At 38.1% G+C, this 17467-nt stretch overlaps 1 protein-coding gene across 1 annotated transcript in view; it reads right to left on the bottom strand.

The window, feature by feature from the left end:
• The window catches only part of LOC108755377, a 22097-nt gene extending 7347 nt beyond the window's left edge, over positions 1-14750 (bottom strand). The window contains exons 1-13 of the mRNA XM_018498318.1: positions 14679-14750; positions 11979-12068; positions 11355-11753; positions 9970-10161; positions 9359-9586; positions 8732-9195; positions 6912-8206; positions 5508-5788; positions 5293-5385; positions 4949-5095; positions 4203-4562; positions 3933-4116; positions 51-3285 (exon numbers count right to left, since the gene is read on the bottom strand). Coding sequence (XP_018353820.1) covers positions 51-3285; positions 3933-4116; positions 4203-4562; positions 4949-5095; positions 5293-5385; positions 5508-5788; positions 6912-8206; positions 8732-9195; positions 9359-9586; positions 9970-10161; positions 11355-11753; positions 11979-12068; positions 14679-14684 — 6974 coding nt within the window. The 5' untranslated portion in view covers positions 14685-14750. The remainder of the gene's footprint in view (positions 1-50; positions 3286-3932; positions 4117-4202; positions 4563-4948; positions 5096-5292; positions 5386-5507; positions 5789-6911; positions 8207-8731; positions 9196-9358; positions 9587-9969; positions 10162-11354; positions 11754-11978; positions 12069-14678) is intronic.
• Positions 14751-17467: the final 2717 nt, after the last annotated feature.

Genomic DNA, 17467 nt, shown 5'->3' with positions numbered 1-17467 from the left:
GATGCGAAATATTTTTTTTCAATTCTAAAGAAAGAACATGTTCGATAGATCGAGGAGACGTGTTATCTGGTACGTCATTATTATTATTTGATAATTCACCTAATTGACTATGTACATTTTCGTCGGGAAGTTTATTACTATTTGCAACAGAATTGTTATCAATAGATTTTGAAATTTCAGGAATAGATACTGTTTTACTATTTTCTGGAATTTTAATATCTTTTGAAGTCTTGAGATCATTAAAGTTGTTTGGTATTTCAAGATGTGAAATATTTTTAGGATAAGTATTAACATCAAGATTATTTTTTGATAAGGAGGGTGATATTATTTTTGTACGTGCTATGTGATTATGTGGAAGTGTAATTAATTCTTGATTTTTTGTCGAATTAAATAATTGATCTTGATTTATAATATCGCGTGAATCTGTTAAAGATTGAACATCTGAGGTCTGTTCAATCATTAAATTGTCAGATTTTGCCAAGACAAATGTAATTTCCTTCTCTTGATTACATAGATTATTTAAATTCATTTCTATGACAGCGTGCGAGTGTGTTAATGGTGGTACTGTACTTTCAATGGTTCGCGATTGAGTAATGGATAAATTATTGGTCGTATTTTGCTCAACAGGCACGTTTTCTTTCAACGTAGTTTCATTTTTATCGTCGCTCGCGGGAGTGTGATATGTGACCGAAATTGTCTGTTCTACTTTTTCCGAAACGTGCACCGCATTTTTCGAAACGATCGGCTTTGTATCATTTTTATCATGACGCAATGTCGTTCCTTGATTATCGAATACTTCGACGAGCGGTGATTTAATGTCGAGAGAATGATCAGATGAATTTACTTTTGCGAGAGATAAAGTAGACGAGGTTGATGAAGCTGATGTTGAAACATACGCATGAGATGAATCGTTCAATTGTCGCTCGTCCGATTTGTTAATATCCTGTTTATTTGCCGTATTAGTCACGTTCATTATTATTTCATGTGAAACAGTCGAATGATCAGCGTTAGAATTATGAACGATCGATTCTTCTGGTAAAACATTTATTTCCGTTATTGATTGAGAAGCAGATTTTTCCACGTTAAAATTGTTTATAGAAGCTAATGAACTTTCGTCCCGTAACAAGTTATTTTTTAGGAGTGAATCAATGTCCGTATTATCAACGAGAAGCTTTTCATGAGATGTTTTTTCGGAAGGGCTTTCTGCTTCCTTTGATGACGATGATGCGTCAGTCGAGCTATTATCGGATGTAAACTCGAGAGATTTTTGAATGACAAATTGATCATGCGTTGAAGATATTATTAGCGGTTGCACGTGAAAACTCGATAATTCACCTGAATGTGTTTCCTCAGCTGATCTTGCCTTCGATACGGTTTCATCTCTGACAGATTCTCCTTGATTATTACTTCTTGCAGACACGTCGACTATCTCTAAAGAATTCTTACGTAAATATATTTCCCCGACGACGTCCGTTTGTGACGCTTCAGCTATTTCTACATTCGATGTTACCGCCTCATTCATGACCCGAGATTCTTCAGGAGTGTCTTTGTCCATTACATCCACCGAATCGAAAAACGTCAGATCCGTTGCAATGTTAGTTTGTGAAATGTTAGACTCGCCCGTGTCTGTACCTACCGATCTGACATCCTGGTGTTGTTGCTTAATGTCTGGAACGCTCGACCGAGACTTCACCATCCGAGATTCCGGAACCTTAGATCTTGCGATTTCCTTATCGATAATCTTGTTGCTTTTCAATTTTCTGGGACTTTTTTCCAAATGTTTACCTTCTTGACCCTTTTCCGAAAGCGACTGCGATCCAGTTTCGTTTTCAAGCACGGCTGCGGAAACGGGCGTCTGCTTAGCATCAATTCTTGGAGGAACATCTGTTACCGTTGACTTCTGAAGAGCGTTAATGTTCGTCCTGCCAGTGATTTCGGCCTCAAACACGTCAACTTTACGGTCATCAATTTTCATGCTGTGTAAAGTATTTAACTGGTTCATAAGTTGCACATCGGAAGTTACGTTGACATCATCTTTCCCGGGCGACAGCATTTGCATCGCTGTTATGAAAGGCGTCAAAAACTGTTCCGGCAGTGATTTCACGGCAGACAGCAGAGCTTCCACCGCTACGTTGTGCGGCTCGTCATTCTGCGTGGGGATTTCCTTTATGACACGCTGATCAGATTGCTCCCGTGCGGAAAGATCCCTTTCGGATGCGCTCGCGTATACTTTCTCCGTCACGTTCGCCGTATCCGCGATTGAGGATTCGTCCCGCGATGCATGCTGCGGCAATATATCGGCTCGTTGGGGAACATTCGAATTTGGGAAAGAGATACGAAGTGCTTCGCTCAATTCTATAGACTTCCCAACTTCGACGAGTGATTCGCTGTTCCCCATCGCGGTGCTCTGTCTTGCTATATCAGAAGGTAATTCAGGACCACTCAAAGTTTCCTGGCGTGTAGAAGAGGGCTGACCCGGTTCCGTATTATTCGTTGTGTCAAGCGCAGGAGTTCTGTGTGATGAGGATACTTCAACTCCGGCGTTATTTGGCAATAATCTTTCCTGTTCCTCCGGTAAATTCGTAACTTCCGTCACTGCAGTTTCATCGATCGATGTAGGCGAGGTGTCAGCACACGTTTCTCTCGTCTCTTCGTGCAACCGCGCGGTTTGTTTCACTTCATCGTTCTTCTGATCATCGAATTTTAGCAGATTGGATTTAGTAATTTGCATAACACTTTTGTCGGCATCAGTCGTCGATGATTCTCCAATTGAATCATCGGCGTTGTCAATTTTCGAGGAGTCCATTACACTTGTCTTCGCGAGATCATCGACTGTGGATGCGGGAATTTCTATAGGCAACGCGGCATCTGCTTGGTCCAAGCCTTCTGCTGGTTTCGTAGTCAACGAGTACTTTGAGTCATCCCGCGAATCTACGGTCGTCTGTTCTTGTCGCGTGATCGTAAGATTGCTTGGCTCCGCTACGTCGAGCGCTTGTACGGCCCTTGGGACCAGATTTGCATCGATTAGAACAGTGGGCTCATCAGAGTGGTCGTACAGATTATCAGACTTATTATTACCCAATTTATTCGGGGGATCTTTCTCGTGTCGCCAGTTATCGGTCAGTTCTCTCAGGGCTGCCAGTTGCTTTTGAAAGTCGGCTTGCAACGCCACGAAATGATCAACAATTGGTGACATTACCTGCTTCTGCGCTTCCGTATCGGACACATTCGAAACTTGTTTCGTGGAACCAACCCCCGTCCCACCACCGACCGCACCCGTTGCGTCTGCGGCAAAAAGAAAAATCGGCGCATATCGATGATCTTTATTTATTCCTCGAATATATTAAGTCCTTTGTGATTCTTTTATAAATGTGCCGGTATATAATAATGCAATAAAATAAATACAAATTTAGAATAGAGTGCTAATAAGTCTAGCGCAAACGATAATGTACTAAATAGTTACATTTGATAAAATAATATTAAGAAAGATTAATCTTATTAGCCCTCAAATGTGAGTTAAGACAAGTCGGGCTAAACTCATTAATCCTATTTTAATTTTGTTATTTCAATTTCAAGAGTCTTTATTCTTGTTAATTTAAAATATTTAATCTTTCACTATTAATTTTCTCTTATATATATTTTTCTATTGCATATAGGAAAATACAAGCAGTTCTAATAGTAAATTGTAGTACATCGTAAGTAATATTGATTAGTAAAATTTCATATTTCAGATTGCATATAAAATGGAAAGAATAGACATCTATATACTTTTAAACTCTATAAATATTAAATAATAACAGAATATATAAAAATGATATTTACTATAAAATAATATTAACATATTTTTTTTTAAATATTAAATACTTAAATATTGAAATATTGGAAAATATTATGAAATTATCATAATTGGCGTATATCAAACCTTCACTGACCTTCATGCGGTGCAGCCTCCTCGTTTTCCACCCCGACCGGAGGACCCCAGATCCTCATTAAAAAGGGCTTGAGCTGATTCTTCTGCAGTTCAAGCAGAGTGGCATCTTCGATACCAGCGTTATTATCGAGAGCTCTGATAACGTCTGTGAGCGCAAAATTTCCCTTTGCCATGATCTGTTCGCACTGCCGATCGAAAGGACGACAAATTAATAATGATCAAAGTAATCTCATTAAAGATTTTAAATATTTAAATTTTTCCTCGCACGCACTTTCTGCTGCCTGCGTTGAATAGCTATCGCAACTGCATTCCACATATCGCCCTTGACTGATCGTAGGGCCTCTTTCGCCTCGGCCGGTGAGAGCACACCGATGCTGTTCTGCTTCAATTCTTTGCCTTGCGTGGTCACCAAAACCTGCACAGTCTCCACCAGATGCGGCCACTGCGTCTGAAGCCACTCGATAGGATTCGGTGCGCCTTGCGCCAAAGCGACTTGAACGTCGTCGGTTGTGAATCCCTGCTTCTCGGCTTCCCGTAGAAGCTCCACTATCTCCAATCCTTGACGAGTCAACGTGGAGACTGTTTGACTTGTACTGGAACCTGCCTCTGTGTATCTTGATTGGCTAGGTTCCTGAAACCAGTAAAAGTACATTGCCATCAACGATCGTCTCATTAAAAATTGGCAAAAGCATGAAATTGCACAGTCAGTGGACGATGTTACTTGATATGGAACTGATCACAATTGTGGTGGGTTCCACCGTAGATTATCTTTAATATGCTGTTAAAGCGCGTGTTTAAATTAATATACCAGAAGTAGCAGCAGCTGTAAATGTATTACGCAAATAAGCATAATAAATATACATAAGCGATCTATTAAGCGGTTGGAGAATGCTAAAAAAAATTAAAATATCATCCTGCCTACGCTCACACCGAGGCTAATTATCGCAACAGTTAGATTGAGGATGACGAGGTGTACAACGAAAAATTCGTCAGGCTTGAGTTCGTAAGCGAGTTTACCCTGGAACGATAATAAAGGTGGGACGAGTCGATGGAGTTTCTTCTGGTCCGCTCTCTGCTTCGGTGATCGGTTATCAATTGCTGAAGATACTGTTCTTGCAAAGCTCGCGGATATAAGTCGGGACTATTTACGAATCCGGCTTGTTCCTGAAACAAATGCTTCGTCTTGTTCCTTTATTAGAACGCACAAAGACCGTGGTCGATCACGTATCAACGCGAAAGATGCAAAACATCTTATTTCTTACTAAAAAATATTTTATAGATAATTTTTTGATTGTAGAGTTTCCGATTGTTTTTATTTAATATTTAATTATGTTTTAATTTATTCGCAAATTTTCGCTCACCTCACCATCGCTATCATCGTAATATGAGTAACTCTTCGAAGTTGTCGACGCGGATCTTCTGAGAGTCCCTTTTGCAGGGAGATAGTCGTAAGTCTAAAATATTTTAATGCAAAATTTATTTTCAGCTAATCTTCTGTTTAAGTAATATTTTCGCCCATATTTGTTTGTAGAATATTTCACAAACATAATTAATATCTCACTCAAACAATTCTTACTTGAGTCGAGATGCTCTGCGGTGGAGGAGACGTTCCCGTAGATACCGAATGGCTCTTCAAAAGTTTCCCTCGAATCTTTTCCTCATCCGACATCGTGTTCGTATTGTCTGCCTTGGAAGTATTCGCAACCGAAGAAGATGTTAACACCGAGGATGATGCTTCTGAGGACAAATTCCCATCGACTGGCGATGTCGATTTCAACGACGCTTCTTTTGCTTGCAAAGCTGTGATCGTAGTTTCAGAGTTCTCTACGAGAGAATCATTGTCTGGAGCAATCGCTTCTGAAAATCATAAATTTGCCTTATGATTCAGTGTGATTGCGAATTATTTTACGCTATAGTTAAATTATATGTTTATGGAGATATAAAATCGATCGATACTGAATATCGCGTTTCCAATAGAATATTTTTGTGTATCGTATCATTTTCAAGGTCAACCTAAAATATACATTAATGACATTTTTATCATTTCTACCAACAAAAAGAAAAAATAAAATCGAAAAGTAAATAAATACTGCTGAAAAATTTTGATATATAGATAAGATAAAAGTATTGGTATTATATTGCTCATATATATACTTTTTTCTATTAGTACCATTAATTAAAAAATCTGTTAATTTGCCAATCTATTAGGTTTGTACCGATACAAATAAACATATTGTGTATCTAATGTATGGCATGCTATTTGTAATTATCACAAATAATATTAAGTATTAATATACTAGTAAGTAATATGATAATGTATTAATATTTGATATCAATAAACTAATATGCAAAATCGATTTTGACGGATGATTTTAAAAGAAATAAATTTTAACTAAAACTTTACTGCAATATAATTTCTTTCAATTTATAATGAATAAATCTTTTGACGTTGACGCGTTTTTAGCGTCGTCGAGCCAAATGCTTTGGCAGTGACTTCCATCGATGGTCTATCCCGGAATAAAGGAACATATGCCAAATGCACGCTCGTGCTTGAAACCGTCGCATCGCTTGAATGAATAATATAACGCCTCAGACATGAACAGAAGATGGCCGAATTTCAAATACGACTATGCATTTGGTGCCGTTGGTAGCGTTGTACGAAAAACAATTTCCATGTCTCTTTATTATTCATCCAAGGGAATACATCGAAGGTGAAGAACAACCAGTTGTACGGCTAGTGACTACCGTTTTACGTAAAAATAAAAAAAAGAGAGATAGAGAGAGAGAGAGAGAGAGAGAGAGAGAGAGAGAGAGAGAGTGAAAAAAAAAGAAAGAGAGACGTGTACAAATGTAATCCGGGTCATCCGCATTTCTGGACAGGAATACGCGGGTGAGCATCACATAAAATGGAAGCGTCACGCGTGACGTCACTTGGACAACTTGGTACCGAAGGAAAAGCTGATTTTACGCTTCGGTCTACCTTTATTCTTAACGGATCCGCTGTCGCCGCTCTCTTCGCTGTTGGAGATCTTCTTGGTCCGCTTCTCGAGATTGTGATTGGGATCGCCGACGTTATTTGATATCTCATTTTTTGGTGCTCGCGGCTCAATTGGCTCGGCCACGGAGGGGTCATCGTTCAAGATGCTTGGTGGCAAAGCGCTACTCTTCGTTTTGCAGCAAACCACGCAGACGCGATCGTTGATCTTGTTGATGAAGGTGCAATGCTCGCAAGCCCATTCCTCTTTCGGAATTTCCATCACGACTGTCTCATCGGATGCGATTTTCTTGGATGATGCATTTGTACTTCCAACCGTGTCTCTCTTTTCTGTCTTTGGTTCCTTCTGAGATTGAGACGTTCGCGTTTGCTGCTGCTTCGTCTCAGTACTGTCCTGTCTCGTCTGTTGAGCTTCGGCAGTTCGTATCAAATCCTTCGACTGACGGTCTTTATCAATCGATCGCTGACGGTCCGTAACTTGAAGATTACTTATTGTTTCAGGTAAGGTTGAATCTTCCTTGTCCCTCTCCTTCCTTATCGGTATTTCTTTAGAGGGCGTTTTTCTGACACTTTGATTGTCGGATTCGAAAGAAGATTTTCCGGAACTTCGTTTGTTGGAAGTTTGGTCTAAATCATCGAAATCCTTTTGCTGGAACGACTCTCTTTTCGTGACGAGTTCGCGCTCTCGTGAGATATCACGCCTTTGTTGCTCTTTTCTTGTTAAATGTGATTCAACCTCGTCCTTATTTGCGCGATCCGAGTGTCCTCCTTGAGAAGACTGTTTTTCCAGAAGACGCGTTTTTTCTCTAGGTGTTCTTTTCGGGGAGGTTACTTCTCGAGAAGGTGTCTTCTTAATCTGACCATCGCTGTCAAAGGACGATCTACGAGAATCGCGATGAGAAGATCGTTCCAGATCATCCAACATTATGTCCCTTCGAAGGGATGACGCCCTTTTCAAAGCGTTCTCCACCCTTTCGAAATGATCGTCAGATGAGCTCGTAACTCGTGCTCGGTTCGGCGTATTAACTTTTCGATCAGAGGACTCGTCGTCGATACTTCGCCTTCGGCGATCGCGATAAGTTCCATTCTGAACGCGATCCAGTCGAGGATCCATTTTGGAAACCGAACGATCATCGTGATCGTAACGTCGTCCAGAAGAGATAGTGTTGCTCTTTTGAAATTCATCATAGCTTCTCGAGGATGTCGAATATCGTTTACTGGACGGACTTTCAGACCATTGGTCTTCGGCATTCATCACTTTCTCCTCGGTCATTAATCTTCTAAAAAATCAATCATTGACATGTAAATATGATCGCGAATGAAATATACGTATTTAAATACTGACAAAATTAAATTTATATTTCACAAAAATTAAAATTCTATAAAATCATTCATTGTTCCCAAAAAAGATAGATTGATACTCGTACATTCCTATATTTAAAACTATCTCAAGTATAGTTTTAAGATGTCATAAATTAATTACAGAATCTATTAGCGTCTTAAAATATTAATTAAGACGGTTTTGTAATAAAAACCGATTATAGTATTAACTGCTAAGTTTTGAAATAAAACATTATATAAAATATTATAAAAACGATTACAATGATCAAATATAGTTAATTAAAAATTAATATTTTTATATATAATATATATATATATATATTTATTCACAAAATTTTGTGAAAATGTTTCCTAAATTTCGATATTATTCATAAAGCTAATTTTTATAATATTAATTTAAACATTCAAAATTTTAAATTATCGAGAAAAATTATTTTTATCTATTATAGAATTTTCCCACTTACTCTCGTCGACCTCTGGACATGAGACTTCTAGTATCTTCGTCGTTATAGCTTCGTTGTCGTATGCTTCTGGGAACGCTGCCGCGTCTACTTCTGGATCCACGGGAAAGTCTATCGTCTATATCGGACTCGTCGGAGTTCTCAGAACTCGCATCCGATGGTGACCCGGGCGACCTCCTCGATCGCGATCTTGAAGCGTAAGACTTCCTGGATTTCAGACTAGGAGATGGAGACGCCGGTCTCGATCTTCTGGACTTAACGCTTCTGACTGGACTGTGCCCTCTAGAAAGAGATCCCGGATAATGCGAAGGTAGCATTTGTGTTGACGGATAGCCCATGGGATATCCCCACATGCTTGGATGATGCAGGCTCAGATTGGAACCTCCCATCGATACATCCCAGGAGTTAACCGGTGGGTACCACATCATCGGCATGCCGCCAGGTCCGAGATGTGCCATTGATTGGGCCTGAAATAATATTATTTATCACGAATCTTTCTGCGGGCGTCAGATTTTTAGTTTAATTCTTCTTTTTGAAAGTTTGGAAGATAAATGAAGACTAAAAATCTAATAACGGTCAAATTAATAATTAATGAAATTTCACATTTGTTTAAGAACACATTCAAAATACCTGATGCATTCCTGATGAATTCCACATATGAGCAGCGGTCAAGTCGCAAACGCTGGCTGATTGTATCATAGTTCTAGGTGGCGGCGGAGGCGGAAGTGGCGGTGCCGGTTTTGGACTGCCTACGCTGAGTGGTCTTCCGCTTAAAGTGTCCCTCGTATCAGCGGATGGATGTCGTCGCCTGTTCGCATCTTGAGCCCTCATCACCTCTTGGTATTTTCTATATCTCTCCTAAAAATTCATAATCGGTCCAGTTTTTTATTTCAGTTTTTAAAATAAAGAATAAAATTGTCAAAAATTTAATAAATGGACTCATCACAATGATAAAATAGTAGCAAAAAAATAAAACTTGTCAGAAATAAAGATAATTTCACGAATACATAATTTATTTTAATGAACAAAAGTAAGTTAACTTCGAGATTTAATAAATAATTAAATTTATAAATACTTAGTATTTTGTCTTGTCCATTTAATAAAGATTACAGTTTTTGAGAGCTTCTTTATTTACTTTAATATATTTCATAATCTTAGATATCTCTCAGAGTCAATTCTGTTAAAATGAAGCCATTTGATCTTTAATAAATAATTTTGTATAATATTATAACTGGTCTTACCTGTAGAGTAGTCATTTTGTCTGTTCCTGATATTGAAGCATCGTTGGAAGACGTGTTTAAAGTATTCGTAGATTTTGACACTCTCGCGTTCGAGTCCAGCGATGGTTTTGCATTGGAAAAATTGCGCTTCAAGCTCCCCACCTTGTCGAGCATAGAAAGTTGCGCAGATCCTTTGATTAGCGCTGATTTAGCCTAATTGTAAGCGCGAAATTTTAACTTAATTACATATTGTAGATGTAAGGAGAGAACAACACTCGGAATATGTTGTCGAGAAGATGTTCGTTTGTAAAACTGTATTAATATTGTTATTGAAAAAAAAGTTTAAATAATCACGACTGCGGCGAATATATTAAAGCTCTCCTTAGAAACATTCTTCTAAAAAAACAACATAGATTTGAAAATAAATAAATAAATAAATATGCAGAATAAACTTATTTCTCATCAATGTGCGTCAAGAATATTAAAAACAAGAATATTAAAAATCTTAAAAATAATAACATGTCATTAAAAAAGTTATCTGTGTCACTCTGAGTGTGGCGGATTCAAACAGCTGGATGGATAGTCCTATGCTGAAAAGAAGGCGGAGTACACCGAGTGTAAAAATAAGTCATGATGGTACCTGTAACGGTACGCTACCGATAGAGATGCCGATAGAGAAAATTATAATCGTGTGCGAGAATGATCGCGTGTTCACCGTGTTCACCGTAGCCTGCCATATTCACCACTCCATAGATATCGTTCGCGGTAAAAACGATTCGATTACACGATACGACAAATGCCCAGCATTACGAAGGCGCCGACGCGCTACGTTCGTCATTTCCGCGTCATTACATCAGCAACAGAACTGGAAGAGAGAACGGGTTCAGTGAATACGGCATCAGTGTCTTGCGGTAACATGGTGTATTAAAAAGCAACGACAATATGTACAATAAAATCTAAACGTTAAATAGAATCTGGATTTAGAACAATATCAACGATCATTTAAAGCTCGCAAGGGCAGTAACACTTAAGAACGCCTCGGTGTGATGTTTCAAGTAAAAGCTACATCGTTTTAATCAACAACGTCGGAAGAGAGTCAATATTCAGCGATTCGACTCCGTGAGCACTCGGAGCGCGACGGAGACGAGGTCGGATTTGGCGATAAACTGCTCTCGGAGTTAGTCACTGATCCAATCTTGCACAAACGTCATCAAGAAATAGACACTTGATCGCGAAAATTCATTGGTCGTACAGTCGCGACCTGATCTCCATCGAGCTCGAGTGATCCCGAATTCTTGGACGTACAGACGCTATGGGGACACATCGAAGACGATCGACGATTGACGTCGGTGCCTGGAAGAAGATTCACAAGCGGGTCGAGAGTTTCAGGCCAGGACGCAGCCTACCTGAGAGGTCTTGCGATTCCTCCGCGGTGGTGGCACTGGTGGAGGATTCAACAGGTTCTCTCCCTTCGGTGGGAGTGGCGGTTTGCTTCTGCTTGCGTTGGCGGTTAGGATCCTTCTACGGACGTGGCCCTTCCGTTTCGGATGCTTGTGGTTCATGTCGTCGCAGGCCTCGCAGAAGTTCTCGTTGCACGTGTCGCAACGCGCGAACACGTTCTCGGTGCCGCACAGGGCGCACTTACCAGCATTCGATTGGGGCATCGAGGGTTTCTGGGCTTGCGGTCGGGTCGGAAACTCGATGATCTCGTAGTCGGGATCTCCACAGTCCCCGGAGAGCGACGGTGGAGGGATTTTCGGAGGCGTCGGGGGCCGACGTTGCTGCTCTGCTTGCTGCTGCTGCGCCTTTTTTTTTTATCGAAGAAATGTGTTCACTTTCGAGATCAATAATATGTATCGATGTATAAACAGATTAATGGTACTCTCTGAAACTTTTAGAGTAAAATAGCAAAAACTTTAGAGAGTAAGATTAAATAAAATAATTAATTATTTTGACAAATATATATAAGCATCTTTTTTTATTTTCTATAAGAGTTATAAAATTAAAAATTAAAATTAAAAGAAACCTACCATGACCCAATGGGGCATGGATCTTGCCATTCGCAACTTGGTGGATGGATTCGATATGGCCATTGGTCGCCATTTTTCAGCTCCCGTGTTCTATGCAATAACAATAAAACGTTATTATTTTCCTTTTTAAGAATCATAATGATTTGTTTTAGAAACACGTAAGAGGCATTGGTGCATCTCCGTCATGCTTATTATTCAAATGTTGCACTTATAACGATCTCTCACATGAAAGTCTATTTAAAATTGTAAAATTGTTTTATATATAAGATACTATATATCATAAAATTATTACAGTTACAGTTAAGTTTAGATAAAGTTACATCTAGCAGTGGTAATCATATTCAGCGCGGAAACAACAACGCTTCGTTAAACCGTGAAGTATCAAAAGTCTGAGCGACTTCGAAGAGCTGGCAGTTTCCAACTGCCATAACTTGTGCCAAATGTGAATTGATGTCATCGCACCTTGGGTTTGCGAGTCCGAAGCCTAAATAATTTCAGCGTCGTATAATCGAGATTGTACAAGTGGGCATCGTCGCGGGAAAGCGTGACGTCAGAACGATGCTCCATCGCCGGAAGCTGGACCATCCGGATCTATTTTTGCGATCGTGTTCCGCGTCTATATATAAAGCCGAGCCGCGTGCCGAGCGACATTTTTTCACGGCGTGGGTGACACCGACGATAATATTTTTCTTCCTATTCGAAGTATCAAACATAATTGAATTTGATTTCGAGATATTTTAGATCACAGCTTTAGATGGAGAACGTAATTGATGAAAGAGCGGATGACCTAAATAAATCGGAAATATCTGACGTATCCAGAAATTCTTGACATATCTTGTTTATCTATTATTACAGAGTATCACTAGTTCTCTATCCACTCGTCTTATTATCATTTTATTGGATCGCAGTAGCTTGTCGATTAATTGAAGATATCCATATGACGTTAACGAGACAGCGGAAATAAACGTAGCCGCGCAGTGAAAAGCTTTCGCTCGAGAGCCGCGACGAGACGAGAATTAGTTTCTTGAATTAGATTCGATCGTATCTTTAGAACGTTCACTCTTCTGTTCTTCTTGTAGCAAGGACTTTTTTCTATTTTTATTTCTATTTTACACGACAAGAAAATCCGCAACAAAACCATGAAGATATATACGGAAATTATAATTTATAATTTTCTCATTAAGACTTTATGGCAACATTCAGAGTTTGTCGAAAGAGAGAAACAATTTAATTTATTTAATGAAATTAAATCATATGCAGCATGTATTATTTATTCAATTTATTTATTGTTAAATCTTTTTTTTACTTAAATCTCTTTTATCTAAGTATTTCATCTCAAAACGTGACAGGATAAAAGGAAGAACCCGAAATGTAAATCGAGCGCAAAACTATTTCTCGTTGAGATTGCATACGACTGTGCAAGCTGGAAATCATCCAACTTCTAGTTTATCCCGGAGAATTTCTGTTCGCGAACTTCTTTCACGCGCAGACACGTCGCGCATTTTATTCACGTTTGGAGTTTAGATGGCTTAGTTGCTAGACCACCAGATGCAATCTTAAGATCCTTTTATGCTTTCGTCACACTTCCAGCAACGATGCGCGATATTATATAATTACAGAATAATTAGACAATGGTTAGCGAGAGACACAATCCGGAAAGGGATCTCGAACCGGAAGTAACTGTCACGGTGGGAGTATAGAGTTACAAGTTACAGATAACACGCACACGCTAATTCGCAAGTCTAACTTTCCGTATAGCAGTAGTGTGAGAAATGGGTCCTGCTTTATCTTTCGTTACGTTATTCCAATAGTCGCTGGTACCCGCATAGGATAGGATGCCTACGCGAATACGATGCTACGAGACTAGCAAATTGCGAAGCAACGACGTGGATTTTAGACGCCGTGCAATAAATAATTATCTCGAGATGCGAATTTTCGTATTCTCTAATTAAATCGAAATATTTAGCGGTTGAAATTTGAAGAATCACAAATTTAAGAGTCTCTTCTTTGTTCCCATAAAAACATTTACGTAAATTTGTTGAATACTTATTATATATTATCATAATTAAAAGTCGCGCGCTTAACAACCAAATTTCGAATTATATTTTTGTTCATGTGTCTTTAGGAATAAAATTATTTATGCTTTTTAAAAACAAACAAGAATAATATTATTATATCGTTGCCTTTTACAACGCGATTGCGTCGAAGGTGTTCTCTATTCAATTCTCAAAAGATATAAAGTAATTTGACTCATCTCTTAAATTAGAAAATGAACACTATTGAGTTGCTACTGCTATCGATATTGTGCTCTAAGAACGAAGTTAAATGCACGCGCTGTGCGCACTCCAAGTCGATGCACCATGCGAGCTCCGATTTAGACAATCCGTATCTACGACAGCCGACCTATCGTAACGTTACGTTTTGTGGATCACGTCGATAAAGCACTGAGATCTTCGGCCAACAGTGGCCAACAATTGGCCAACGATGCTACTCTATTAACGGTGTTTTGTTCAGAACATTCATTATCGAAAAAAATCATTCTTTGCTATGCAATTTTACATTTTTTAATCATCCAAAATGTGTGAAATTATGTTATCAGTTATAAATGGCGTCAGCGCTGTACTGAATATCGTTACGGAAGTCCAAGAGGCGGAAGATGCACCGGGGGTTGCACTCAATGGAACGAATATCGACACTCACGTTCATGTGGGACACCTCGCCGGGATTGACTTTTCCGGTTTTTCTCGGGAACTGGTCCACACGATACTGGGTTTTGTCTCTGATGTCGGCTTGAACGACGCTGCTCGTTCGTGGGCAGCCGTTGCATCGCCGCCGAAATCTATTTCTGTATAACGCCGTGTCTGCTGGACCGTTGCCACCGTTCCTCCTTGGTCTCCCCGTTTGCGTAAATATATCGCGATGCTCGCTATGTACGTGCAGCTTAGATGTTAGAGCTGGTATCGGTTTAGGAACTACAACTACGTCCGTTTTGTTCCGAGCGAAAACAATAGCTATTCTTTTCTTCAGTTCTTCAGATAAGCGAATATTTGGATGAAGTATTTACAGAACTTCTTGGTTTCTGATATTTCAAGTATTAAAACTCGAATTAAAATTGAGGAAATTTTTTAAGAATCAATTTTTTAAATAACAATGACAATGTAAGGAAATGCTTATGTAAGCAACACAATATTCGTGCGTAATAATATATATGTTAACATTTTAAATATATATGTTTTGACCCTAGTATTGAGTTCTCTTCAATGTAAAAATATTAATAGCCATCCGTAGAAATAAAAAATAATGTGTTAAAATTTTTAATATATGTGTGTGTGTATTATTATACATTTCCTTACATTATCATTATTGTCTTGAGTTTATCTGTGGAGCCTTATATTGTTTTTTAAATAAAGTTATTATCTCAGAAATTAAAAAAAAATTTTATCAGAAGAAAATAAAACTTATATAGTATATAGGTATATCTATTTCGCTTCAGATAATGGTTATCCTCTTTTTGAATAGGCAGACGTTCAATATGAAATATTTGTGTACTCTTTAAAACTTTTAAGAATGAACTGTCTAAGCTGTCTAAACTAAAGAGTAAAATCTCACTTTTAAAGATTGAAATTTGAACTACTCTTTTTCAAGATTGGTTCAACTTTCACTCTTCAAAATGAGAGATCCACTTTAAAAAATATATAGAGAGCAATTTCTCTTAATTCTTAATATTTTATAGTATAATTCCATTTATATCTCTGCACTCCATTTATAAGAACAAGTTCATATTCATTATTAATAGAACAAAGAGTTAGTGAACCTCTATTATCCGAATCATACATTATCAGAATGTCTTGTCTGACATGTTCGGTTATAAATGGAGTTCCACTTTATTATATTTTTTATTATTAAAATCCGAATTAAAAATTCAGAGAGAAGTTTTAAGATTAATTTTTATAAATAACATTTTTATCTTTGAAAAATTATTTAAAAAAACTTTACAGTATCTAAGGTTAAATAACTTTGCTTTATTTCTCTAAACAAGCAATAAAAAGTATTTGTAATTCTTAATTTCCAATCCTGCATATTTCAGACTGAAATTAACATTAAAAATAAGTTTCCTTAAAAATGAGATTAAAGTTATGTTAAAAATTAAAGAAGTAGAAAGGAACCAACTTGCTGATGTGTAACATCAAGAGATCTGCAATTATGTTAATCGCATGGAATATATTAACGGAATGTCAACGTGACATTAGTCGAAGTTGACCGCTCGCAGTTGACTTATGTTTAATCCGTAAATTTACATGGTAAATTTGTTGGCACACCCTACTATCGCCATGGACATTTACATTTGACGTGAGATTGTCATTACGCAAAAGTAGGTATCTATTATTTGCATATTACATTCCAATAAGACGATAAGATGCAATTCCACTGACTCCATTAAGTTACATGATTCTTAATTGACACTCTACTTTGTATTGCTACTGCTTATTATCCTTTAGCCTTATGAGGCATGTGCACGGAAATGAGCTCAATGCACTGAAACGTTAGAACTAAATAGAGTATAACTGAGTGCATAAACTTCTGGTAACGGTCGGGCAATATGTAATCTGTTGTTGCCATTATTGCATCATTGCTTCTCTCTCTCTCTCTCTCTCTCTCTCTCTCTCCTTTTCTTTTTCAGTAAATCACTTCCCACGCGACATTCACGCGCCCATGTGGGCGCGCACACGCACTTTTATCCCCGCACCGATCTTGTACTTTCTGCCTAGAAATGGTGACTCCGAGAAAGCGAGTGATACAAGAAACACTTTTAATGTATGACACTCGATGCAAAACAGCGACCTTTACAAAAATTCACGATCCATAAATTCAGTTGCGTTAATAAACTCGCTCTATCCATAATTCTATTAGCAGCTTCATTATCTATATACGTGACCGGTCCTTATAGCTATATATTTGTTGTGCAACATCTGTCGGATCGTCGTGCTAAGTCACTACATTAAGTCATTACACGTGCAGTTGTGGCATAATTATGAGATAACGTACAGCAAATAAATTATACAGTTATTCTTAGTATATTATAATATCATTTGCATGAAACTATAAACGATATACTTTTTATATGTTTTAACATATTTTTATCTATAATTAGAAGATCTTTTATAGTCGCGACCGCATTCAATACTGATACGATCAGAAATCGTAATAAACTTTATGGACTACTAATTCTTCCGGAACTCTCCTCCAGAGAGAAACGATGTAATTAATTAAATAAAATTCTTCGGGCAGATAATGGTTTTCTAGCTCTACAAGATCTTAATAAAAATTTTTATTTCTATTTTTTGAAGAGAAAAAAGAGAACGAATGTATTCTGAGCACATCTGGTCGTAGTATATCATCGTAAACGATAGTCCCAGGTCCTCGCCAGGTGAGTGCACACGGGAGAGTGACCGTTACGCAGGTAAAACGCAGGTAGGACGCAGGTTGGT

This window comes from Trachymyrmex septentrionalis, unplaced genomic scaffold, assembly GCF_001594115.1.
Source record: "Trachymyrmex septentrionalis isolate Tsep2-gDNA-1 unplaced genomic scaffold, Tsep1.0 scaffold87, whole genome shotgun sequence".
In the NCBI taxonomy this organism is placed as follows: Eukaryota; Metazoa; Arthropoda; class Insecta; order Hymenoptera; family Formicidae; genus Trachymyrmex; species Trachymyrmex septentrionalis.
This window is presented reverse-complemented; position numbering and strand designations above follow the sequence as displayed.